The following is a 26,317-nucleotide window of genomic DNA, read 5'->3' as shown; positions in this document are numbered from 1 at the left end:
TAGGTACCAGAATTAAATTTGAAATGTAAATGAACTGCTTACATTTTGAGGTGTTTCATGGTTGGTCCAGAATTTTTTTTAAGCATTTTTACTTAAAGCAAATATAATCATAGTTTTGTAAAAGGTGACTTTTTTTAATTCATTTTCTTTCTTCCCCTCCTCCCCTCCCCCATCCTCCTCCCTTTTTTCCCTCCTCTCCCCTCTCCTTCCCCTCCCTAAGACCCCTCCTTTTTTGCTCCTCTCCCCTTCCCCTCCCTATTCCCCTTCCTCCTCTCCCCTCTCTGCCTCCCCCATCCTCCCCTCCCTGCTCCACTTCTCTCCTCTCCTGTCTTTTTCTTTCTTAGCAGAAGCATTTCCTTTTTTATATACTTCAGGTGTTTTTAGCCATATGGAAGTGTATTTACATATTTCTGTGCCAAGCTCAAAGATTTTACAGGGAACTATGTAAAGACAGATTTTAGAAGGAAATAAAAATACATTTTTCTAATATTTGCTTGCCAAACTTATAATGATGTAATAAGTTTTATCTTTATTAAAAGAAAGAAATATCACCCTTCCCATATGTAGTTTACTGAAATTCATATGTCCTTTACATATTATCCTGGGTCATCTCTGGCCAAAACATCATAAAGAAATGCTAGTAGTGGTTCCTGAGAAATCTAGCTAACAAAACCATTTATAAAGACTGTATAGAACCAAGCAGATAGATGAGTAACTGCCACTCTGTTTTCCTATTTTCTCACTCTTCTGAAAAATTAAATTATTTAGTGCCTAGTGCCTAGAGAATATGCCTTAAATTCAAATTGAAAAATAAGAATACATAACTAGCTTGTAGAACTTATTTACCCAAAGAGGTTAAATAAATTTAGACTAGAAATAATTATTAAAATATTTAGATGAAGTCATTGATAAAAGATTCATAAGCATTGTTAAGATAATTTTGGATTCTTTGATCTGTATTGCCAACAGTACTCTTTGATAGCCTGGATTTTACCAGAAAAAGTAGACTACTGCTGCTAAGTCGCTTCATTTGTGTCTGACTCTGTGCGACCCCAGAGACGGCAGCCCACCAGGCTCCCCCGTCCCTGGGATTCTCCAGGCAAGAACACTGGAGTGTGTTGCCATTTCCTTCTCCAATGCATGAAAGTAAAAAGTGAAAGTGAAGTCGCTCAGTCGTGTCCGACTCTTAGCGACCCCATGGACTGCAGCCAACCTGGCTCCTCAGTCCATGGGATTTTCCAGGCAAGAATACTGGAGTGGGTTGCCATTGCTAGGTTTGGTCTAATTTAACATGGTGTTTTTAACACTTTTTTTCATTTTCCGGAGTAGTTTGTTCACCATCCAGAATTTTTCTGGTGTTCACTTTTCCCTTAAGCTTTATTGATAATTGATTGAATAAATTGAGATAGCTTTTATTATTCATGTATTTATTTATGTTCAGATGATATAATAGTTTTAGCCACACTATCAATATTGTTTATATGCTTTATGCTTCCTTCAGTGGTCACATGTGAAGCGCTGAAGAGCAGTCGTTAGAGTATTAGGTTTTCAATATTTCTTTATTCTTTTATTTTCTTTTAAAAAATTCTAATACTGCACATATGCATTTGAACTTTTGTTGGTTTTTTACACAGGGAAAGTGATTTCTACTGTCAAATTACTTAGATAATTTGATTTAATCACTTTGTTAATCATAATGTTAATTGCTTAGGAATTTTAGTGTCCCTGTCATTGATGCTTTCACATTCTTAAATCTACCATGTTATTTGGGGAGGAGCTATTAGAATAGAGATAGTTCAAATATGATATATTTTCATGTAGTATGTACTAGTCAAGATACTTAAGTTCAACATATTTAGAATTCAGAACCTGATAAAAACTCAAGGGAGTTGACTAGGAAAGTAAATAAGATGAATAGAAGATCTTTTAAAATTTGTCCTTTGAAATAGTTTTCTCATGGTGGGGTATAGTTTTCCAAAACAGTTAGTTTTATAGTTCCCCTATGTAAATAAAGCTTAATCATGAAAGTAAGTCTTAAAGGTTTTATAAAAGAATCTTAGCACTAGAAACATCTTTTATTAATATTATTTCTTATCTTGGTCAAGTAAATGTGAAAAACACTGAGTTTAAAAAAATATGGGAAAAAATGACTACATGTAGGACTGCTCATATACTAAAATGCATTGTGAATCATCTTTGGGAGAACATTAGCTAAGTAGTTTGACAGTAGAAATCATTTTCTCTGTAACATTCTGAAAGTTTCCTGGTAACAAATTTGGGAAACTGGGTTGTAAACCCCTATTTACAGAAGAAAAATCCATAGCCCAGAGAAGTATGTGGCTGGCATACATTACACTGCTTGTCTTTCGTTTATTTCTGAACCATTTCATGGGGTGTTCCCTGACAGTCCAGTGTTCAGGACTTTGTGCTGTCACTGCCAAGGTCCTGGTTCAATCCCAGCCCGAAAAACAAACCAGAACCAACAGATGTTACCAATACTTTGTAACAGCACTCAGAAGATTGAGAATTAGCCACATTACTTTTATTTTTTTTTAAGTCAAGTACATTACGGTGTATGTATGATTCACATAAAAAGGTTCTCCCATTTTTTTCTTTTGGTCCCTGCCATGAGGCTTGTGGAATCTTAGTTCCACAACCAGGGATTGAACCTGGGTGGCAGTGAAAGTTGAGTCCTAACCACTGGACCACCAGGGAATTCCCAAGTTCTGCCTTTTTAAATGTGCAGTTCAATGAGTTTTGACAAATGTATACATTTATATAACCACCACTAGCACAATACAAATATGGAACATTTGTATCACTCCTTAAATTTCTTTCCTGCCTCCTTAGAGTCAGTACCCTATTCCTCAATCCCTAGAAACCACTAATCTCTATCACTGTACTTTTGCCTTATTTAGAATGTTATCTTAATGCAATTATGCAGTATGTAGCCTTTTGTGCTTGTTTGATTTTGGTTAGACCAAATTCTTCTGATTCATGCATATCATTTTACCAAGTTGTATTCTGTTGTATGGATATATGTATGTTTGTTCATTCATCAGTTGATGGGCATTTGGGTTCTGTATTTTGGCTGTTATGAATAAAGGCCTATAAATATACTTGTACACATTGTTGCATGAACATCTATTTTCATTTCTCTGGGTAAATAGCTAGGTAGTGGATTATTGGATCCTATGGTAAGTGCGTGTTTAACTTTAAGACACTCAAATTATTTTGAAAGTAGCTGTCTCATTCTGTGTTCTACTAGCAAGGTATAATTTTAGAATTAGAGTATCAATTTCTTTTTAAAAAAAGTGACATAGATTTTGTTTGGGATTACTTTGAAGCTATAGATGAATTTTGGGAAAATTAATATCTTAGCAACATTAAGACTTCAATTCCAGGAACATAGTATAATTCTCCATTTATTTAGATCTTTTTAAATTTCTCACAGCAATGTTTTGTGATGAAATTTTTCCCTAAGAATTTCCTGGGTTTCTGATGATATTTTAAATTCTATATTTTAAAATTTCAGTTTTCAGTAAATAGAAAATATACATATATATGTATGTGTGTGTGTGTGTGTGTGTGTATATATATATCACTAAATCCACAATTCCACTAACTACATCAAATAGCCTCTAGTTTTTTGAGATTCTTTGGGATTCTCTACATGGATGATCATTTTATCTGCAAGTAAAAACAGGTTTACTTTATCCTTTCTAATCTTGTTTGCCTTATAGTGTTTTTTTTTTTTTTTTTTTTTTTTTTTTTTTGCATTGAACTGCTAATACCTGAAGTACACTGGTGAATTGAAGTAATGAAACTGGATGTCCTTGCCTTGTTGCTGATCTTATAGGGAAAGTGGGCAATCTCACCATTAAGTATGATTATAGATGCTCTTTATCAGGTTGAGAATGTTCCCTTGTATTCCTACTTTCTTTAGAATTTTTATTGTAAATAGATATGTCCCACGTTTACAATTTTATTCAGTAATGTTAGAATTTTACTAGTCGTTTCTTGGCACTCATTTTAACTGACATTTTATGTAGAATAGTGCTATCCAATAGAACTTTCAGTGATAATGGAGATGTTCTATCCTGTGATATCTGAAACAGTAGCCACTAGTCACATGTGGCTATTGTATCTGAGGTCTAAGTTTTTCTTTTTAATTTTAGTTATTTTTTGGCGGGCTTTTCTCTAGTTGCAATGTGCAGGCTTCTCATTACAGTGGCTTCTCTTGTTGTGGAGCACTGGCTCTAGAGTGCTCAGTAGTTATAGCACATGGGCTTAGTTGCTCCGCAGCATGTGGGATCTTCCTGGACCACGTATAGAACCAGTGTCCCCTGCATTAGAGGGAGAATTTTTTACCACTGTATCACCAGGGAAGCCCCTAAGTTTTTAATTTTGTGAAATTTTAAGTAATTTGACATTCTGTAAGCACATATAGCTAATGGACAGTGCATATCTAGACCTATGTGGGAACCAGTAAGCAGCTCTCTGGATAGGTGCATAATTTGCTAATAATCTATTGACTAATATTCACTCTACATACTTAACCTGGAGTGTTTCCAATTTTTGTACTTAGAAGCTGACTTTAACTTTTCCTATTATGAGTTTAGTAATTCCCTTTAAAAATCACATTGTGCTACTTTTTTTTCCAGTCAGAGTTTTACAGTTGTCTTTGGCCAAATCCAAGAAATTTTGACCTTATCTGGACTCTCTACTATATTGGATTATGTATTCAAATGTTTCCATCTTCTGTGCAGTTAGCAACATTATTTAGTAATTTAATGAAATGGAGGGGAGGGAGCATGGAATGAAATTTGGGAGTTACTTCCCACATACTCTTCGGGCTAACAAATGTAGTACTTTAAATGTATGTGACTTAAGTGTACCAGGAGTAAATTTCCAAATTCCTTTAGGGCAGGGACAGTGCCTATATTTACATTATATTATATTATTATTATTATTATTATTAAGCTCCAGTCATTCTACCTCATTAGCTGTATGCTTAACTAATCAAGTTGATTTTGCTTTGTGTCAAATTAAATCAGAGGAAGAAACTTGAACTGAATTAAAAATAGTATTTTTTCATATTAAGTCTCTGTCTTAATCTTTTTTAACCTTTTTTTAAAATTGAAGTATAGTTAATTTATAATGTTGTATTAGTTTCAGGTGTGTAGCAAAGTGATTCAGTTATATGTATATTTATCTACTCAGATTCTTTTCCATTATAGGTTAAGATACTGAATATAGTTCCCTGTGCTATACAGTAGATCCTTATTTAATCTATTTTATAAATAGTAGTGTATATAGGTTAATCCCAATCTCCTAAATTTTCTTCCTTCCTGTCCACTATCCCTTTAGGTATTCATAAGTTTCCTATGTCTGTGAGTCCTTTTTTGTTCAAAACAGTATTAATACCTAATGCCACTCAAAGAAATCTTGGGGCATATGTAATTAATATTTGTAGTATTATTTGAGATCTTACACTCTAGTCACTATGTATTTTTACTTCTTTATCCCTTTAAAAATTAGTAGTTGTCTTGGAAACTGTGTAGTGGTCACACTAAAATTTGAAAATATAATTTCACATCAACACAAATCTACTATGAGCTAGTTTTTCAGTACAGAAATAATTTTAAAAATCTGTTTCATGTCTGTTCAAAATGGGTATTTGGAAGAACTAGTATTATAGTTATTACCCATAATGGTAAAGATTTCAGAAATTGTCCAAATTATCACAATCTGAACAGTTTTCATAAAATTATAGAAATGGCAGCAAGATAGCTTGTTCATTTTAGTTTGTGGCTTAATGTAATACCCAAGGAACAAATGTACATTCTTGTATTTCTAAACTGAGTGAAGAGTATGATGCAGTAACACTCTAAACCTTTTTTTGTTTTACCCCTTTTATCTTTAGTATAGTTGACATATAGTGGTGTCCTATAATTTGCATAGTAGGCTTGTAATTTATACCTTGCACAGCTCAGATCAGATCAGATCAGATCAGTCGCTCAGTCGTGTCCGACTCTTTGCGACCCCATGAATCGCAGCACGCCAGGCCTCCCTATCCATCACCAACTCCCGGAGTTCACTCAGACTCACGTCCATCCAGTCAGTGATGCCATCCAGCCATCTCGTCCTCTGTCGTCCCCTTCTCCTGCCCCCAATCCCTCCCAGCATCAGAGTCTTTTCCAATGAGTCAACTCTTCGCATGAGGTGGCCAAAGTACTGGAGTTTCAGCTTTAGCATCATTCCTTCCAAAGAAATCCCAGGGCTGATCTCCTTCAGAATGGACTGGTTGGATCTCCTTGCAGTCCAAGGGACCCTCAAGAGTCTTCTCCAACACCACAGTTCAAAAGCATCAATTCTTCGGTGCTCAGCCTTCTTCACAGTCCAACTCTCACATCCATACATAACCAAAGGAAAAACCATAGCCTTGACTAGCCGGACCTTTATTGGCAAAGTAATGTCTCTGCTTTTGAATATGCTATCTAAGTTGGTCATAACTTTCTTTCCAAGGAGTAAGCGTCTTTTACTTTCATGGCTGCAGTCACCATCTGTAGTGATGTTGGAGCCCAGGAAAACAAAGTCTGATACTGTCTCCACTGTTTCCCCATCCATTCCCCATGAAGTGGTGGGACCGGATGCCATGATCTTCCTTTTCTGAATGTTGAGCCTTAAGCCAACTTTTTCACTCTCCACCTTCACTTTCATCAAGAGGCTTTTTAGTTCCTCTCCACTTTCTGCCATAAGGGTGGTGTCATCTGCATATCCGAGGTTATTGATATTTCTCCCGGCAATCTTGATTCCAGCTTGTGTTTCTTCCAGCCCAGCGTTTCTCATAATATACTCTGCATATAAGTTAAATAAACAGGGTGACAATATACAGCCTTGACGAACTCCTTTTCCTATTTGGAACCAGTCTGTTGTTCCATGCCCAGCTCTAACTGTTGCTTCCTGACCTTCATACAAATTTCTTAAGAGGCAGATCAGGTGGTCTGGTATTCCCATCTCTTTCAGAATTTTCCACAGTTTATTATGATCCACACAGTCAAAGGCTTTGGCATAGTCAATAAAGCAGAAATAGATGTTTTTCTGGAACTCTCTTGCTTTTTCTATAATCCAGCTGATGTTGGCTATTTGATCTCTGGTTCCTCTGCCTTTTCTAAAACCAGTTTGAACATCTGGAAGTTCACGGTTCACATATTGCTGAAGCCTGGCTTGGAGAATTTTGAGCATTACTTTACTAGCGTGTGAGATGAGTGCAATTGTGCGGTAGTTTGAGCATTATTTGGCATTGCCTTTCTTTGGGATTGGAATGAAAACTGACCTTTTCCAGTCCTGTGGCCACTGCTGAGTTTTCCAAATTTGCTGGCATATTGAGTGCAGCACTTTCACAGCATCATCTTTCAGGATTTGGAATAGCTCGACTAAAATTCCATCACCTCCACTAGCTTTGTTCATAGTGATGCTTTCTAAGGCCCACTTGACTTCACGTTCCAGGATATCTGGCTCTAGGTCAGTGATCACACCATCGTGATTATCTGGGTCGTGAAGATCTTTTTTGTACAGTTCCTCTGTGTATTCTTGCCATCTCTTCTTAATATCTTCTGGTTCTGTTAGGTCCATACCATTTCTGTCCTTTATCGAGCTCATCCACTCTGTAGACACTAATTAATATTTATTTGTTTTCATAAGCTTCCATTTAGCATTGATTGGCTCTTGACTTATTGGCCATTGTATGGTTATATGTCACACTTAAAGCCAGAATTCACTTGGAGGTGGGAAATCTGCCTCATGTTAATATGTAAATATAAATTGAAAGAAAGGAGTCTACTTTATGCCTTATGTGGCTGAGGTGACAGGGTTTCTGCCAGAAATATTTGTCATCCTTCCTCTCTGATTTTATGTAGTTTTTATCTCTTGCCCATGGATCACTCTTCGGGCTGTTTGTTGCTTGCTTCCCTCCACTTCACCTTCCTCCTTTTTGTGCTTGATAATTGTGCATGAAGCAAGTTGCTTCTAAAGTTATTACCCTTTTTTTAAATATCTGGAGAGGAGCAAGGAATTCCTGTCACACCTGCAAGTGATTAGAAGTGGAATATAAACTCAGTCTTTTTTTATGTTCTACATTGTGAGTCCTCGCCAAATATTAAATGAATGGAAGTACTATAATTGCTGTTACATGGAAATGGAAGCATCCCTTTTAAAGGCATTTTTATGGTTTTTTATAGCTTGTGTGAGTTTCTAGCCCCTCGTATTCATTTCTGGAATCAACGTATTAATATTAGGGCAAATAATTTTATTTGCTTTATTTGAAGGAAAATAGATTTTATTGTCTTAGTATGATCATGTAAAGTATAATGAAAAAAGAGTTTCTGTTTAATTCTGTTATGGACAGTTTTTTCCTTTCCTTATCATTCTTTGTCATTTCTTTCGCTTTTTCTTTCAACATACATCAAAGTATTCTAAAAGGATCTTTTAGTACTTGTTATATATATTTTACTCAGTACCTTATAGAAATAGAATTTTATATTTATAGTTCACAAAGGGAAGCTGTAAACAGTTATAGATTTGTTTAGTTGGAAGAAAGGGCAGTCTAAAATGTCTGTGTATAATAACCAAATCAAATGAAATGGTTTAGAAGAATATAGTCAAATGAATATTTAGAATATTTATCCTCAAATTAAGTGAACTTTTCAGAAAGGCTGAATGGAATTAGAAATACTGTTCCTTTGCCATATCTTAATATTATCTAGCAATAAGACATTCAATGACCATGAATACCAATAGCCTTAGGACTTACTAGTTTTATTTAAATTGTACTGTGGATGGGTGTTAAGGGGGTGGGAATGGCCTCAGCCTTAAAGACTGTAAAGCTGTTACTCTATGTGATTAAGGTTTCGGAGACCTAATTTGATTCATAATAGCATCAAATCCATGAAAGAAATAGTTCTGTTTTGCTTCTACTATAGTTTTCAGATTTCATTAAAATTCATTTTCTCATTTTTTTTTTTCTGGCTTCTTTTTAGACTTTATGTTAATTTGCTTCCCAGTTGGCTCTAGTGGTAAAGAACCCACCAGCCAATGCAGGAGACCTACGAGGCATGGATTCGATCTTTGAGTTGGGAAGATACTCTAGAGGAGGTCATGCAACCCACTTCAGTATTCTTGCCTGGAGAGTTCCATGGACAGAGGAGCCTGACAGGCTACAGTCCATGGGGTCACAAAAGAGTTGGACTCTACTGAAGTGACTTAGTAGGCACTCATGCATGCAGAGCTATTTTGGGAAATCCAAAGCCAAGCTTCACACAGAAAACACTACTAGTCATTTTAAATCTTGAGTTAACACTGAATTTCATGAGTCAATTTCCAATGTTCTTTTTTTACGTATACATTTTGAAATTACTTATCTATTTTAATTGCGCTGGGTCTCTGTTGCTGTATGTGGCTTTCTCTAGTTGCGAGGAGTGGGGGCTACTCTTCATTGTAGTGCATGGACTTTTCATTGCGGTGGCTTCTCTTGTTGTGAAGGAGAGGCTCTAAGCACATGGGCTTCAGTAGTTGCAGCTCTCAGGTCTCAAGAGTGTGCAGGCTTTAGTAGCTGTGGCACTTGGGTAGTTCACAGGCTCTAGAGTTTTGTGGGCTTAGTAGTTTTGGCACAGTTGTACCATGGCATGTGGGATCTTCCTTCCTGGTCCTAGGATCAAACCCATGTCACCTCCACTGGCAGGTGGATTCTTATCCATTGTACAACCAGGGAAGTCTGATGTTTTTGACAGAGTATTTTTTTGGTTTGTTATAGTCCTCTCTGTTTACAGGAGCTGATTGATATGTTGAACTACATTTTAACCAATCAGAAAGTGGTATATATGCTGCTATTCTATTTTCTAATTAAAATTAAAATATATAACTATAAATGTTAATCATGTGACTTTTTTTATAAAAGAGAAAAGACTAATCCAAGAATATTTTAGCCCTCTTGAAATAAGGCTTGTTTTCTGAAAAATTGTACTTGAAGATGTTGTTGATGGGTCTGGTATAAGGAGCCTGATCTGTGAACAATAATCTTTTCTACCTTGTGTGTATAAAGCCTTAAGTCTTTTATTTGGTTAGCAGTTATTGGCTGAGCCTGGTACTGTTTTGATTGTCTTAAGCTTTTGCTGAAAGCAGGCTTCTCCCTGTTTCATCCTCTACCCTACCCCCACATTCCTGAGGTTTGTCTTTGAGGTAGATATATAGCTACTATTTCCTAGAAGGTCACAACTTTGCTTTACTGTTACGGAGTTTTGCTGGATTTTAAACCATTTCTTCTTGATGCTATAGGCACCATATTCAGTTCAGTTCAGTTCAGTCGCTCAGTCGTGTCCAACTCTTTGCGACCCCATGAATTGCAGCACTCCAGGCCTCCCTGTCCATCACCAACTCCCGGAGTTCACCCAAACTCATGTCCATCGAGTCGGTGATGCCATCCAGCCATCTCATCCTCTGTCGTCCCCTTCTCCTCCTGCCCCCAATCCCTCCCAGCATCAGAGTTTTTTCCAATGAGTCAGCTCTTCGCATGAGGTGGCCAAAGTATTGGAGTTTCAGCTTTCGCATCAGTCCTTCCAAAGAACACCCAGGACTGATCTCCTTTAGAATGGACTGGTTGGATCTCCTTGCAGTCCAAGGGACTCTCAAGAGTCTTCTCCAACACCACAGTTCAAAAGCATCAATACTTCGGCGTTCAGCCTTCTTCACAGTCCAACTCTCACATACATACATGACCACAGGAAAAACCATAGCCTTGACTAGATGAACCTTTGTTGGCAAAGTAATGTCTCTGCTTTTGAATATGCTCTCTAGGTTGGTCATAACTTTCCTTCCAAGGAGTAAGCGTCTTTTAATTTCATGGCTGCAATCACTATCTGCAGTGATTTTGGAGCCCAGAAAAATAAAGTCTGACACTGTTTCCACTGTTTCCTCATCTATTTCCCATGAAGTGATGGGACCGGATGCCATGATCTTTGTTTTCTGAATGTTGAGCTTTAAGCCAACTTTTTCACTCTCCTCTTTCACTTTCATCAAGAGGCTTTTTAGTTCCTGTTCACTTTATGCCATAAGGGTGGTGTCATCTGCATATCTGAGGTTATTAATATTTCTCCCAACAATCTTGATTCCAGCTTGTGCTTCTTCCAGTCCAGCGTTTCTCATGATGTACTCTGCATATAAGTTAAATAATCAGGACATCATATTAGAGTCCGCTATCTCAAACTTGATGCCAAGTTGAAGATACAGTGTTTTTCCTAGCAGATATAGTAGTTACCAGGCTTCCCAGGTGGCCCTTGTGGTAAAGGACCTGCCTGCCAATGCAGGAGGTGTATGAGACATGGGTTTGATTCCTGGGTCGGGAAGATCCCTGGGGGAGAACATGGCACCTCACACCAGTGTTGTTGCCTGGAGAAGCCCATGGACAGAGGAGCCTGGCAGGCTACAGTCCATAGGGTTGCACAGAGTAGTTACCTGGTTTTGGTTAAACATTATTACTCTTAGCGCCATTGATATTTCCTGTGATATGAGGAGTAGAATTCAGTGTGTTGTTCATCTTTATTGGAAGTGAAGTTTCTTCTGCTTAATGATTTTCAGGTTTAGGTTCATGAATTTTTTGTTTTGGAGTGGAGAGGGCTTTTGTCAGTACTAAACTGCTGAATGTGTGGGGTAATTCAAATGACTTACCTTGCTAAGGTCTCATCAGACAGAGACCACCAGGAACAAGCCTGTAGTCTGACAAAATCAAATTTATTGACTCATAGTGAGGGAGTGTACTCCTGAGGGACCATGGAAGGCCTTTGGACAAGAGGGAGGAGGGAAGTGTCTTTTGTGAATTTTGGCTTACCACTGAAGAATTCTGAGGTCAATCTGAAGGAAGCCAGGATTAGTTCTGGATTGGTGGCTGCTTCTGAGGCAAATTGAGAGAAGTGGGGATTAACTAGGGGTTGGGTGCTGTCATGAAACAAGGAAGTATAGGAATTGGGTATCTTTTCCAGTAAGAAATGAAAATAACAAAGTGAGGATGGGGGCATCATTGGTAAGAAAGCAGTCATCACCCAAAGAAGGGGTCATTATGATAGTTTACAACTGCTGCATGACCTTGGGAGGAACAGTGTTTCCTGTTAACTTTGCAGCTGGCTTTATCTGTGTCTGTCTTCACAGCCTGATTAATTGCAGAGCTGCTTTTTTCTTTTTCAGCCCTAGCTGATAGTTTGCTCTTTCAGTCCAAATAGATTTTGATTCTTTCAACATTTGTTCTTATAAGTCTTTTAGAAACAGATGGTCAGCATACAAAAATTTGTTATTTTGTTTAAGGGCTTCTCATAGTGGCTCAGATAGTAAAGAATCTGCTTACAATGCAGGAAACCTGGGTTTGATCCCTGGATTGGGAAGATCCCCTTGAGAAGGGAATGACAACCCACTTCAGTATTCTTGCCTGGAGAATTACATGGACAAGGAGTATGGCAGGGTACAGTCCATGGGGTCGCAAAGAGTTGGACATGACTGAGTGAGCAACAAAGGCTTTTCTGGATGTTCTTGTTTGTTGAATCGACAATCCTTCGTTTAGCCTAGAAATATTTTCTAACACCAGTTCAATATTCCATGCCAATGTAAAATAATTTTAAAACAGATTTTTCTCCAATGTAAATAGAGAATGAGTGGAGTAGAAGAGTGGTCTAACAACTCTGATATGGCCATTTCAGAATACTCTTTGGATCTTGGTAAACTTTCCAGTAAAACCCAATTTAGTAGATACCAGAATCCCTGCTGATTTTTTGTTCAGTGTCTTGCAGGTAGAGGGAATATTGAAGAATATAATAGAGAATTTTTGATGTTGAAGTTATTTTCTATTTCAGGATTATATTAAGTTGTATTTCCTATAATGTCATTAAATAAACAGCATTGAAATGTATGAAGACTATTGAACTAGAATCAAGAGACCTGGATTGAACCAAGGGTCTGCCATGTATTGATGTTAGGCAAGGCACTTAGTTCCTTTGGGCTTTAATTTCCTCATTTACAGATTGAACAAAATGCTTGCCTTCATATCTCACAGAAATACTGTGAACTCAAATGAGATGTCTGTAGAATTACTTTATAAGCTTTAAAATGTTATGCAAATATAACATGTAATTAAGATTTTGGGTCATGTGTGTGTGTTCAGTTGCTTGCTGCTGCTGCTGCTAAGTCGTTTCAGTTGTGTCTGACTCTGTGCGACCCCATAGACAGCAGCCCACCAAGTTCCTTTGTCTCTGGGATTTTCCAGGAAAGAATACTGGAGTGGGTTGCCATTTCCTTCTCCAGGCTCAGTTGCTTAGTTGTGTCCAATCCTTTGTAACCCCATAGACCACAGCCCGCCAGGTTCCTCTGCCTATGGAATTTTGCAGGCAAGGATACTGGAGTGGGTTGCCATTTCTGACTCCATGGGATCTTCCTGACCCAGGAATTGAACCCCTGCATTGGCAGGTGGATTCTTTACCACTGAGCCACTGCGGAAACCCATGATATTGGGTCACAGATGTTGATAACAATGTTGATAATGATAATAATCACTCAAAGATTAAAGATATAGTATTCAGGTTATCATCACAAAAAGAATATCTAGCTCACATGCAGCTGTAGTGTGGTGTTTTTTTAGTATCTAAACTTAAGTTTTAGGATCTGTTGTCTCCAAATCCAGTGCCCTTTCCACAAAAGTCTCAGCAAAGTAAGTAATGTATATTTCCTAGTTGCCATAATAGAACCCCTTGTAAGAGCTTAGGGTTTGTGGAGGGAGGTGAAATGGGAAAGGGAGGCTTATTGTTGTTTAGTCAGTAAATTGTGTTCGACTTTTTTGTGACCCCATGGACTGTAACCTGCCAGTCTCCTCTGTCCCTGGGATTTCCCAGGCAAGAATACTGGAGTGGGTTGTCATTTCCTTCTCCAGACGATCTTTCTGACCCAGGGATTGAACCTACATCTCCTGCTTGACAGGCAGATTCTTTACCATTAAGCCATTTGGTGAGCCAAAGTGAGATTAGGACCCAATTATTCTGAACTGTCCATGTCAGGAATCAGCAAACTTTTTGGATAAAAGGGCCAGATAGTCTAATTTTTTGGCTTTCTGGATCATTTGGTCTCTGTTAAAATTACTCAACTCTGTGGTAGTGTAAAAACAGCTCTAGATAATGTGTAAATGAATGAGCATGGTGGTGGGCTGAATTTGGCCTACTGACTCAGTTTGGCAACCCCTGTTCTAAAATTTTGAATTTAGATTTTATCTTATAGGTACTGAGGAAATATTGGATACTTTTGAATGGGAAAATTATGTGATTGAATTTTTTATTTTGAAAAGATAACTCAGGTGACAGAGGCAGAGTATAGGGTAAATTGGAGAAGAGAGAGACTGGAGGAGGCAGGCTGGAAAATCAAAGAAGGCTGTTAGTGTAGATGTAGACAGAAGATGATGAGTGTGGGGGCAGTAGCAATAGAAATTGACATTAACAAATTGATTCAAGCTAAATTTTTGAGGTGAGATGAATAATACAGTTTGATTGGATATGGGGCATAAAGGAGAAGAGTAAAAAAAAAATCTATCAGTAACAAAATTGAAGAGAAGGAGAATATAGAAAACTTGTGATGAAAGAATAATGAACTTGATTTGGGAACTCTCCATCTGTGGTACACCTCTAGGTAGAGGGGAAGGATGTCTATCAGGTAGAAAATGTGGTCCCAGAGCTAAGGTGAAAGATAATGTTCTAGGTAAAGATTTCACAGTAATTAGTATGTGAGTAGGTAAGATTGCAGGGACAGCATGAAAACAGAGAAGAAAGCCCAGGATAAAATTTGAATGAACTGTAAGCATTTCATCAAGAGTGAGTTGGAGTAGAAAAAAACAATATAAGAAAGTAAAAAGCCAAGGTTTAGAGAGGCAGGTGGAGAATCAGAAATGATATTTTGGAAGTCATAATAAGAGAATTATAAATTTGATCAATATTCCTTATAAAATTTGCTATTAAATTTATATTCTCAATGGTTTAGAAGGTTTAACACTAGAAATAATTTTTATTCAATTCAGCATACACTTGAACACCAAATTGATACAAAACCTTTTCTAAGTGTTCAGGGCAGCACTTGCTTTCAAGGATTTGACTTTTGGGAAAGTTTAGACAGATTCTGGAGTATGATTATAGTACAAGACATTGTCTCAGTCCTTTTAGACTGCTATAACAAAATACTATAGACAAAGTTATTTATAAACAACATTTATTTCTGACTGTTTTGGAGTTTGAGAAGTCTAAAATTAGGCTCTAGCAGATTTAGTGTTTGATGAGGACCAGTTTTCTGGTTCATAAATACCTCACATGGAGGAAGGAGCAATGGAACTTTCTTAGGCCTCTTTTATAAGGCCACTAATTTTCTTCCCTGAAGGTTCCACATCCATTGTTCAGTCACTAAGTCATGTCCGACTCTTTGCGACTCCATGAACTGCCACACACTAGGCTTCTCTGTCCTTCACTGTCTCCTGGAGTTTGCTCAAACTCATGCCCATTGAGTTGGGAGTGCAATCCAACCATCTCATCCTCTGTCACCTCCTTCTCCTCCTGTCCTCAGTCTTTCCTAGCATCAGGCTCTTTTCCATTGAGTTGGCTCTTCACATCAGGTGGCCAAAATATTGGAATTTCAGCTTCAGCATTAGTCCTTCCAGTGAATATTCAGGATCAATTTCCTTTAGGATTGAATGGTTTGATCTCTTTGCTGTCCAAGGGACTGTCATAAAAGTTCAGTCTAAAGCAGACACAGACTAACTGATTTAAGGGAAATACAATAATGAACATTAAGGAAGAAGAGATTGAATTGATTAAGAGAAATAAGGAAAGATATTAAGGAATAAGTGATCTTTGAAATGAACTTTGAAGGATAAATTATAACTGATAGAGGGGACCATTCCAGGTGAGAGTATATCTGCATAGGACAGAAAAAAAGGCTCGTCTGATTTTAAATGGAAAATTTATGCCTTGGAGTAGTGTGAATTATGGTTGGATATTTTGGGAAAGATGGGACTGGATTAATTAAACAAATATTTGAGTATTTTTTGCTTCCAAGGGACTGAGCTGAGTCAGTACATGATTCAGTAGACATTAATCTCTGTCCTTAAAGTGCTGGTAATTAATCTTAGATCAGAGATGTACACAAATAACTAATATTAGGATTACGATAAGTGAAGCTGGAGAGTTTACTTTTGGTTGAAGTGATTGAAAAATATTTCATGGACGAGAATGGTTTTAGGTTGTGCCTCCAAGGATAAGGATCTTGACAAGCTGAGATGGCTGAAGTTTGGCATAAGACTAAGGGAATAGCATAAGCAAAGGTGCTGGGTTGGAAAACTTGGAGAGGTTTAGGTTTGAAGTTGAGGAGAAAGTTAATTTTTTTAAATCAAAAGATGTCTAGTTGTTCCAGTACCACTTATTTAAAATTATAGCTTATTCCATTGCATTTGATTAGTACTTTTTTAAAACATCAGTTAAAAATATTTGTCTGAATTTACTTCTTGGTCTTCTATTCTGTTCCATTGACCTATGTATTTAACTCTTTACCAGTACTGTATTGTTTTGATTACTGTACTTACATAGTAAGCCTTAACATTGGAAAGAGTAATCCCTCCCACTTTATTATTTTTTGAGAGTGTTTTCAGCATGCTAGGGCCTTCTAGGGCTAGCCAGTGCCATTCCATAAATTTTAGGACAAGAATATTAATGTCTGTAAGAGCCTTTGGAAAGGAATTGCAGGACGCCTTTGGAAAGGAATTGCAGTAAGAGCTTACTTAATTGCAGTAAGATCATTTTGAGGGAATTGATGTTTACTTTGTGGAGACTTCCAATTCATGAACATGGTATGTCTCTACTGAGGTCTCCGTTTTAGTGTCTGCCCTCTGAATGCCTTCTTGCAACACCTATCGTCTTACTTGGGTTTCTCTTACCTTGGGCGTGGGGTATCTCTTCATGGCTGTTCCAGCAAAGTGCAGCCGCTGCTCCTTACCTTGGATAAGGGGTATCTCCTCACCGCTGCCCTTCCTGACCTTCAACGTCGGATAGCTCCTCTAGGCCCTCCTGCATCCGCTCAGTCAGGGCTCCTTGGGCGTGGCGTTGGTCCTCCTGGGCGCTGCCCCAGCCTCTGGCGTGGGGTTGGCCTCCTGGCCACTGCCCCTGACCTCGGACGTGGGGTAGCTCCTCTCAGCCTCACCCCCTGACCTCGGACGCAGGGTAGCTCCTCTCAGCCGTTCCTGCGCCTTTGCAGCCTGGCACTCTCGGCCACTGCCCCTGACCTTGGATGTGGGGTAACTCCTCTTGGCTGCCGCCCTTCGGGCATGGGGTCCTCCCGGCTTCTGCCCCTGACCTCGGACATGGGGTAGCTCCTCTCGGCCGTGCTTAGTGCGCCGGTCACAGCCGCCTGCGCTTGATGCGACAGTCGCAGCTGCCTGTGCTTAATCACACTAGGACCACAGCTTTGTCTAACTCAATGAAACTAAGCCATGCCCCTGGGGCAACCCAAGATGTGTGGGTCATGGTGGAGAGATCTGACAGAATGTGGTCCACTGGAGAAGGGAATGGCAAACCACTTCAGTATTCTTGCCTTGAGAACCCCATGAACAGTATGAAAAGGCAAAATGATAGGATACTGAAATAGGAACTCCCCAGGTCAGTAAGTGCCCAATATGCTGCTGGAGATCAGTGGAGAAATAACTCCAGAAAGAATGAAGGGATAGAGCCAAAGCAAAAACAATACCCAGCTGTGGATGTGACTGGTGATAGAAGCAAGATCCGATGCTGCAAAGAGCAATATTGCATAGGAACCTGGAATGTCAGGTCCATGAATCAAGGCAAATTGGAAGTGGTCAAACAAGAGATGGCAAGAGTGAATGTGGACATTTTAGGAATCAGCGAATTAAAATGGACTGGAATGGGTGAATTTAACCCAGATGACCATTATATCTACTACTGCGGGCAGGAATCCCTCAGAAGAAATGGAGTAGCCATCATGGTCAATAAAAGAGTCCAAAATGCAGTACTTGGATGCAATCTCAAAAATGACAGAATGATCTCTGTTCGTTTCCAAGGCAAACCATTCAATATCATAGTAATCCAAGTCTATGCCTCAACCAGTAATGCTGAAGAAGCTGAAGTTGAACGGTTCTATGAAGACCTACAAGACCTTTTAGAACTAACACCCAAAAAGATGTCCTTTTCATTATAGGGGACTGGAATGCAAAAGTAGGAAGTCAAGAAACACCTGGAGTAACAGGCAAATTTGGCCTTGGAATACGGAATGAAGCAGGGCAAAGACTAATAGAGTTTTGCCAAGAAAATGCACTGGTCATAACAAACACCCTCTTCCAACAACACAAGAGAAGACTCTACACATGGACATCACCAGATGGTCAACACCGAAATCAGATTGATTATATTCTTTGCAGCCAAAGATGGAGAAGCTCTATACAATCAGCAAAAACAAGACCAGGAGCTGACTGTGGCTCAGATCATGAACTCCTTATTGCCAAATTCAGACTTAAATTGAAGAAACTAGGGAAAACCTCTAGACCATTCAGGTATGACCTAAATCAAATCCCTTATGATTCTACAGTGGAAGTGAGAAATAGATTTAAGGGCCTAGATCTGATAGATAGAGTGCCTGATGAACTATGGACTGCGGTTCGTGATATTGTACAGGTGACAGGGATCAAGGCTATCCCCATGGAAAAGAAATGCAAAAAAGCAAAATGGCTGTTTGGGGAGGTCTTACAAATAGCTGTGAAAAGAAGAGAAGCGAAAAGCAAAGGAGAAAAGGAAAGATATAAGCATCTGAATGCAGAGTTCCAAAGAATAGCAAGAAGAGATAAGAAGGCCTTCTTCAGCAATCATTGCGAAGAAATAGAGGAAAACAACAGAATGGGAAAGACTAGAGATCTCTTTGAGAAAATTAGAGATATCAAGGGAACCTTTCATGCAAATGATGGGCTCAATAAAGGACAGAAATGGTATGGACCTAAAAGAAGCGGAAGATATTAAGAAGAGGTGGCAAGAATACACAGAAGAACTGTACAAAAAAGATCTTCATGACCCAGATAATCATGATGGTGTGATCACTGACCGAGAGCCAGACATCCTGGAATGTGAAGTCAAGTGGAAGTGGGCCTTAGAAAGTATCACTATGAACAAAGCTAGTGGAGGTGATGGAATTACAAAAGAGCTATTTCAAATCCTGAAAGATGATGCTGTCAAAGTGCTGTACTCAATATGCCAGCAAATTTGGAAAACTCAGCAGTGGCCACAGGACTGGAAAAGGTCAGTTTTCATTCCAATCCCAAAGAAAGGCAATGCCAAAGAATGCTCAAAATTCTCCAAGCCAGGCTTCAGCAGTAAGTCAGCCGTGAACTTCCAGATGTTCAAGCCGGTTTTAGAAAAGGCAGAGGAACCAGAGATCAAATTGCCAACATCTGCTGGATCATCGAAAAAGCAAGAGAGTTCCAGAAAAACATCTCTTTCTGCTTTATTGACTATGCCAAAGCCTTTGACTGTGTGGATCACAATAAACTGTGGAAAATTCTGAAAGAGATGGGAATACCAGACCACCTGATCTGCCTCTTGAGAAATTTGTATGCAGGTCAGGAAGCAACATTTAGTACTGGACATGGAACAACAGACTGGTTCCAAATAGGAAAAGGAGTATGTCAAGGCTGTATATTGTCCCCCTGCTTATTTAACTTATATGCAGAGTATATCATGAGAAACGCTGGAGTGGAAGAAGCACAAGCTGGAATCAAGATTGCTGGGAGAAATATTAATAACCTCAGAAATGCAGATGACACCACCTTTATGGCAGAAAGTGAAGAGAAACTAAGAAGACTCTTGATGAAAGTGAAAGAGGAGAGTGAAATTGTTGACTTAAAGCTCAACATTCAGAAAACGAATATCATTGCATCTGGTCCCATCACTTCATTGGAAATAGATGGGGAAACAGTGGAAATAGTGTCAGACTTTATTTTTCTGGGCTCCAAATCACTGCAAATGGTGACTGCAGCCATGAAATTAAAAGACGCTTTCTCCTTGGAAGGAAAGTTATGACCTACCTAGATAGCATATTCAAAAGCAGAGACATTACTTTGCCAACAAAGGTTCATCTAGTCAAGGCTGTGGTTTTTCCTGTGGTCATGTATGAATGTGAGAGTTGGACTGTGAAGAAGGCTGAGCACTGAAAAATTGATGCTTTTGAACTGTGGTGTTGGAGAAGACTCTTGAGAGTCCCTTGGACTGCAAGGAGATCCAACCAGTCCATTCTGAAGGAGATCAGCCCTGGGATTTCTTTGGAAGGAATGATGCTAAAGCTGAAACTCCAGTACTTTGGCCACCTCATGCGAAGAGTTGACTCATTGGAAAAGACTCTGATGCTGGGAGGGATTGGGGGCAGGAGGAGAAGGGGACGATGGAGGATGAGATGGCTGGATGGGATCACTGACTCGATGCACGTGAGTCTGGGTGAACTCCGGGAGTTGGTGATGGACAGGGAGGCCTGGTGTGCTGCAATTCATGGGGTTGAAAAAAGTCAGACACGACTGAGTGACTGAACTGAACTGTTTGAGTTCTCCTTTGCTTTCTCTCATCAGAATTTTATACTTACAGCATACAGATATCATACATGTTAAGTATATATCTAAGTGTTTTTTGAGTGATCAAAAATAGTATTGTGCTTTTAATTTGGTTTCTGCATATTCATTATTAGTGTGTATAAATGCATTTTATTTGTGTATGTGTATCTTCTTTCCTACAACCTTGCTGAGTCCACCTGTTTCTAGGAGTTTTCAATCTCTTTTTAAACATATTCTATCTTGCTTTCTTATACTATAGTTTTTTGGATTGGGTGATTTGGCAGATATTATTATGTTCTTTACTCTGCGTATAAGTTAAGTAAGCAGGGGGCAATATACAGCCTTGACGTACTCCTTTTCCTATTTGGAACCAGTCTGTTGTTCCATGTCCAGTTCTAACTGTTGCTTCCTGATCTGCATACAAATTTCTCAAGAGGCAGATCAGGTGGTCTGGTATTCCCATCTCTTTCAGAATTTTCCACAGTTTATTGTGATCCACACAGTCAAAGGCTTTGGCATAGTCAATAAAGCAGAAATAGATGTTTTTCTGGAACTCTCTTACTTTTTCGATGATCCAGCAGATGTTGGCAATTTGATCTCTGGTTCCTCTGCTTTTTCTAAAACCAGCTTGAACATCTGGAATTCATGGTTCACGTATTGCTGAAGCCTGGCTTGGAGAATTTTGAGCATTACTTTACTAGTATATGAGATGAGTGCAATTGTGCTGTAGTTTGAGTATTCTTTGGCATTGCCTTTCTTTGGGATTGGAATGAAAACTGTCCTTTTCCAGTCCTGTGGCCACTGCTGAGTTTTCCAAATTTGCTGGCACATTGAGTGCAACACTTTCATAGCATCATCTTTCAGGATTTGAAATAGCTCAACTGGAATTCCATCACCTCCACTAGCTTTGTTCATAGTGATGCTTTCTAAGACCCACTTGACTTCACATTCCAGGATGTCTGGCTCTCGGTCAGTGATCACACCATCATGATTATCTGGGTCATGAAGATCTTTTTTGTACAGTTCTTCTGTGTATTCTTGCCACCTCTTCTTAATATCTTCTGCTTCTGTTATGTCCATACCATTTCTGTCCTTTATCAAGCCCCTACTCAAGGCTATGGTTTTTCCATTGGTCATGATGGATGTGAGAGTTGGACTGTGAGGAAGGCTGAGCACCGAAGAACTGATGCTTTTGACCTGTGGTGTTGGAGAAGACTCTTGAGAGTCCCTTGGACTGCAAGGAGATCCAACCAGTCCATTCTGAAGGAGATCAGCCCTGGGATTTCTTTGGAAGGAATGATGCTAAAGCTGAAACTCCAGTACTTTGGCCACCTCATGCGAAGTGTTGACTCATTGGAAAAGACTCTGATGCTGGGAGGGATTGGGGGCAGGAGGAGAAGGGGATGACGGAGGATGAGATGCCTGGATGGCATCACTGACTCGATGCACGTGAGTCTGAGTGAACTCCGGGAGTTGGTGATGGACAGGGAGGCCTGGCGTGCTGCGATTCATGGGGTCGCAAAGAGTTGGACATGACTGAGCGACTCAACTGAACTGATTATGTTCTGAGTTGGTTTGGGCTGGAAGTTAAGGTTTGTGGTGAGACCTATTATAGTCATTGTAGCATAGTTTACCTATTGGGTCAAATGCTAATTTAAAATTTTTTTTTTCTTTTCTTCAGAAGACCTATTATAGAATATTGGTTAAGAGATCAGCCTCTGAGGTCAGAGTGAATCTTGTTTGTATTGCTTACTAGCTTGGGACCTTGGGGAAATTGTTTAACCCCTTTATGGCTCAGCTTCCATGTCTTAAAAAGGGGGATATTAATAGTAATCATGGGGTTATATAAGTTAAACATATAATGTCGATGTCCTACAAAATTCGCTTCACTTAATTTTCAAGGTAGGTGGTATTATGCTTATAGATTTTATAGGTAAGGAAGAAGAAAGGTCATTTGTTCTTTTCTCAATACTGTGTTACCATTTTACTTCATCATTTTGCCAAAATAGGGGGAATTAGCAGAACCCATTCTGCCATACCTGTTGAGCTACATGCCTAGCTCTTTGATTTTTCCCATAGGATTACTGATGTATATATCCTTACCCCTGCTCTCCTTGCCCGTGAGACACATGTCCTCATTGTTTACCATTTTGTATTGAATAGTGACTTGGTACCCAAAAAAACAAGGAGATGAGTTCACTGCTTTGATCATCAATATCTTTTATTTGGTGGGAGATAAGTATTGCTGATATGTTTAAACATAAAGCACTAACTGAAGAGGCAGCTATCATATAAGAAGAAAGATGTTGGACCCAAGATCAAGCATCCTCCTTCTCTCTTTATTATCACCTGTATGACTTTGGAAAACTTGCTTCACCAACCTGAATCACAGTTTATTTATATGTAAAATGAGTGGTTGGACTAAACTTTCAAGCTCTGGCAAAATTCTATAATGTACACTAGTTCAAAGAGAAAAAGGTAGAGCATGGTTGCTTGTAGATTACTTTCTAGGGCCTCAGAAATGGTGATTAGCCTCACAGAATCTTCACTAGTGTTGGTCTGCATTTTTCTTTTTTATTTTTGACAGATAAATATTGTATACATTTAAGTTGTGCAACGTGGTGTTTTGATCTATGTCTGTGATGTGAAATGATTACCACATTTGTGTGTGTGATGAGAACACCTAAGATCCACTTTCTTACCAAATTTCAAGTATACACTAGATTATTATTGTTAATTATTGTCACTAAGCTATATATTAGCTATATATTAGATCTCCAGAATTTTTTTCATCTTAAACCTGAATGTTTGCACTCCTTGAATAGTATCTCCTTTTCTGTCTCCCCCAAGCCTCTGGAAGCTACCATTCTACTTTATTGTTAGTATGAATTCAATATTTTTAAAAAAGATTCTATGTATGAGTGAACTCATGTAATATTTATCTTTTTCTGGCTTATTTCATTTAGCATAATGTCCACCAGATTCATCCATGTTGTCATAGATGGCAGGTTTGCATTTTCTCATTGCAAAAGGCAGCTGTTTTCCCTCTCTCCTGCATTTCCTATATCGAGAATTAAAGAGCACAAAGGTCAGTTACTTTTTAAATGTAAATCTCAATGAAAAATTTCATAAGACAGAAAATGATTACAAATATTAACTTTCTAATTGTACTTGTGGGCAAATGTTTCTTCACGTGGTTGAATCAGATGCTTATTTGAGCCTATGCTTTTTACAAAAATTGACATTTTTAATGCACATTTTAAAAATTGAAGTAATTTGTTGCACATAAAGTATAAATTTAAGGATTGCAACATGTTGATTTGATACATTTACATATTGTAATATGATGTGCATTGTAATGATAGTTAACACCTCTATCACATTACATAATTATCATTTTATGTTAGCGATTGGAATAGTTAAGTTCTAGTCTTTTAGCAAATTTGATGATTATAAATTAATTCTGTTGTCCGTATTCACTGTACTGTGCATTATGCTGCCCCTAGGACTTATTTACTACTTATTAGAAGTTTATACCCTTAAATATCTTTCTATCCCCCTAGTCCCCAGACCCTGATAACCACTATTTTACTCTCTTTATGAATTTGGTTTTTTTTAGATTCCACTTATAAGTGATATTATATAGTACTTATCTTTCTCTGTCTGAGTTATCACACTTTTATTAAAGTCTTCAAGGTCTACACATGTTGTCACAAATGGCAAGATGTCCTTCTTTATCATGGCTGAATAATATTCCATTGTGTATATATTTATATACTATAACTTCTTTATCCATTTGTCTGTTGATAGGTAGGTACATAGATTGTTTCCATATTATGGCTATTGTGAGTAATAACACAGTAAACATGGGAGTGAATCTCTTCAGTGTCCTGTTTTCATTTCCTTTGAGTATATAGTGAGAAGTGGAACTGCTGGATCATATTGTAGTTCTTGTTTTTTGACTGCACCATGCAGCATGCAGAATCTTAGTTCCCGGACCAGGAGTTGAACTTGTGCCCCTGCAGTGGAAGCGCAGAGTTGTCCCTGGACTGCTGGGGAATTCCCTGGTAGTTGTATTTTTAATCTATTGAGAAACCTACATATTGTTTTCCATAGTGACTGAACCAATTTACATTCTCACCAACAGTGTACAAGGGTTCCCTTTTCTCCTCATCCTTGCCAATTCATGTTACCTCTTGTCTTCTTGATGATAGCCTTTCTAACAGGTGTGAGGTGATATCTCATTGTGGTTTTGCTTTGCATTTCCCTGGTGATTAATGATGTTGAACCTCCTTTCATTTACCTGGTTCACATGTGGGTGTCTTTTTTGGTTTTAGTTCCTCTGCCTATTTTTTTTTTTTTTTCTCTGCCCACTTTTTAATAATATTTTTTTTTTGTTACTGAGTTTGAGTTCTTTATATATATTGGATATTAGCCCCTTATCAGATATATGGCTTGCAAAAAATGTTTTCCATTCTGTAGTTTGTCTTTTCATCTTGTCAATTACTTTGCTGAGCAGGAGCTTTTAAGTTTGAAGTACTAGCTGTTAATTTTTGTTTTTGTTGTTTATACTTTTGGTGTCACATCTGAATAATCATTGCCACAACCAATATCAAGGAGCTTCTTCCCTATATTTTCTTTTTAGAAGTTTTATGGTATCACATTTTTGATACATTTTAATTTTTGTGAGTGATGCAAGATAGGGATCTGGTTTCATTTGTTGTTGTTGTTGTTCACCTGTGTTTATCCAGTTTTCTCAGCACCATTTGTTGAAGAAACTGTCCTTTCCCCATTGAGTGTCCTTGGTTCCATTGACTTTGTTTTTGAACATCAGTTAACTGTAAATGTGAGAGAATTAATTCTAAGATAGGTTGATAAGAAGTTCTGGGTCTCCAAGGAGGAGAAAGTGGAATGGGGCTCTCAAGGAGGAGAAAAGGACATACTTTTTTTTTCTACATTGCTTTGTCTTAGTTACATAAGACATTTTTTTCTTAAACTCTTGAGTTGTTATGGCAACAATTAAGACTAACTTTCTTTAAGCCAAGAGCTAATGATTATACAATAAAACAATGCATTTTTCTCAAGGGTATGTTTTTCCTTAAGCTCTGTATTAATGATTATATAACAACAGTGTATCTTGCTAAAGGACATGTTTCTCCTTAACAAGAACCTTCTGACTAATCTTATTTTCTTTTTTTTTAATATAAATTTATTTATTTTAATTGGAGGCTAATTACTTTACAATATTGTATTGGTTTTGCCATACATCAACATGAATCCACCACGGATGTACACATGTTCCCCATCCTGAAACCCCCTCCGACCTCCCTCCCCATACCATCCCTCTGGGTCATTCCAGTGCACCAGCCCTGAGCATCCTGTATCATGCATCAAACCTGGACTGGTGATTTGTTTCATATATGATATTATACATGTTTCAATGCCATTCTCCCAAATCATCCCACCCTCGCCCTCTCCCACAGACTCCAAAACACTGTTTTATACATCTGTGTCTCTTTTGCTGTCTCGCATACAGGGTTATTGTTACCATCTTTCTAAATTCCATATATACGCATTAGTATACTGTATTGGTGTTTTTCTTTCGGGCTTCCCTGGTGACTTAGAGGTTAAAGCATCCGCCTGGATTGCGGGAGA

The 26,317-nt window shown here is 38.4% G+C and overlaps 1 protein-coding gene across 3 annotated transcripts in view; it reads left to right on the top strand.

Annotated features, from left to right (window-relative positions):
• BRWD3 (bromodomain and WD repeat domain containing 3) overlaps positions 1-26,317 on the top strand; it is a 162,992-nt gene that overhangs the window by 15,288 nt on the left and 121,387 nt on the right. Inside the window, exon 2 of one of the 3 annotated variants that reach the window (XM_025276958.3) lies at positions 23,629-23,750. The exons of the other annotated variants lie outside the window; for them this stretch is intronic. Coding sequence (XP_025132743.1) covers positions 23,633-23,750 — 118 coding nt within the window. The 5' untranslated portion in view covers positions 23,629-23,632. The remainder of the gene's footprint in view (positions 1-23,628; positions 23,751-26,317) is intronic. 3 annotated transcript variants of the gene reach the window in all.

Source organism: Bubalus bubalis, chromosome X (genome assembly GCF_019923935.1).
Source record: "Bubalus bubalis isolate 160015118507 breed Murrah chromosome X, NDDB_SH_1, whole genome shotgun sequence".
Taxonomy (NCBI): Eukaryota; Metazoa; Chordata; class Mammalia; order Artiodactyla; family Bovidae; genus Bubalus; species Bubalus bubalis.
Note: the sequence above shows the minus strand (reverse complement) of the source record. Positions and strands in the feature narration are given on the sequence as shown.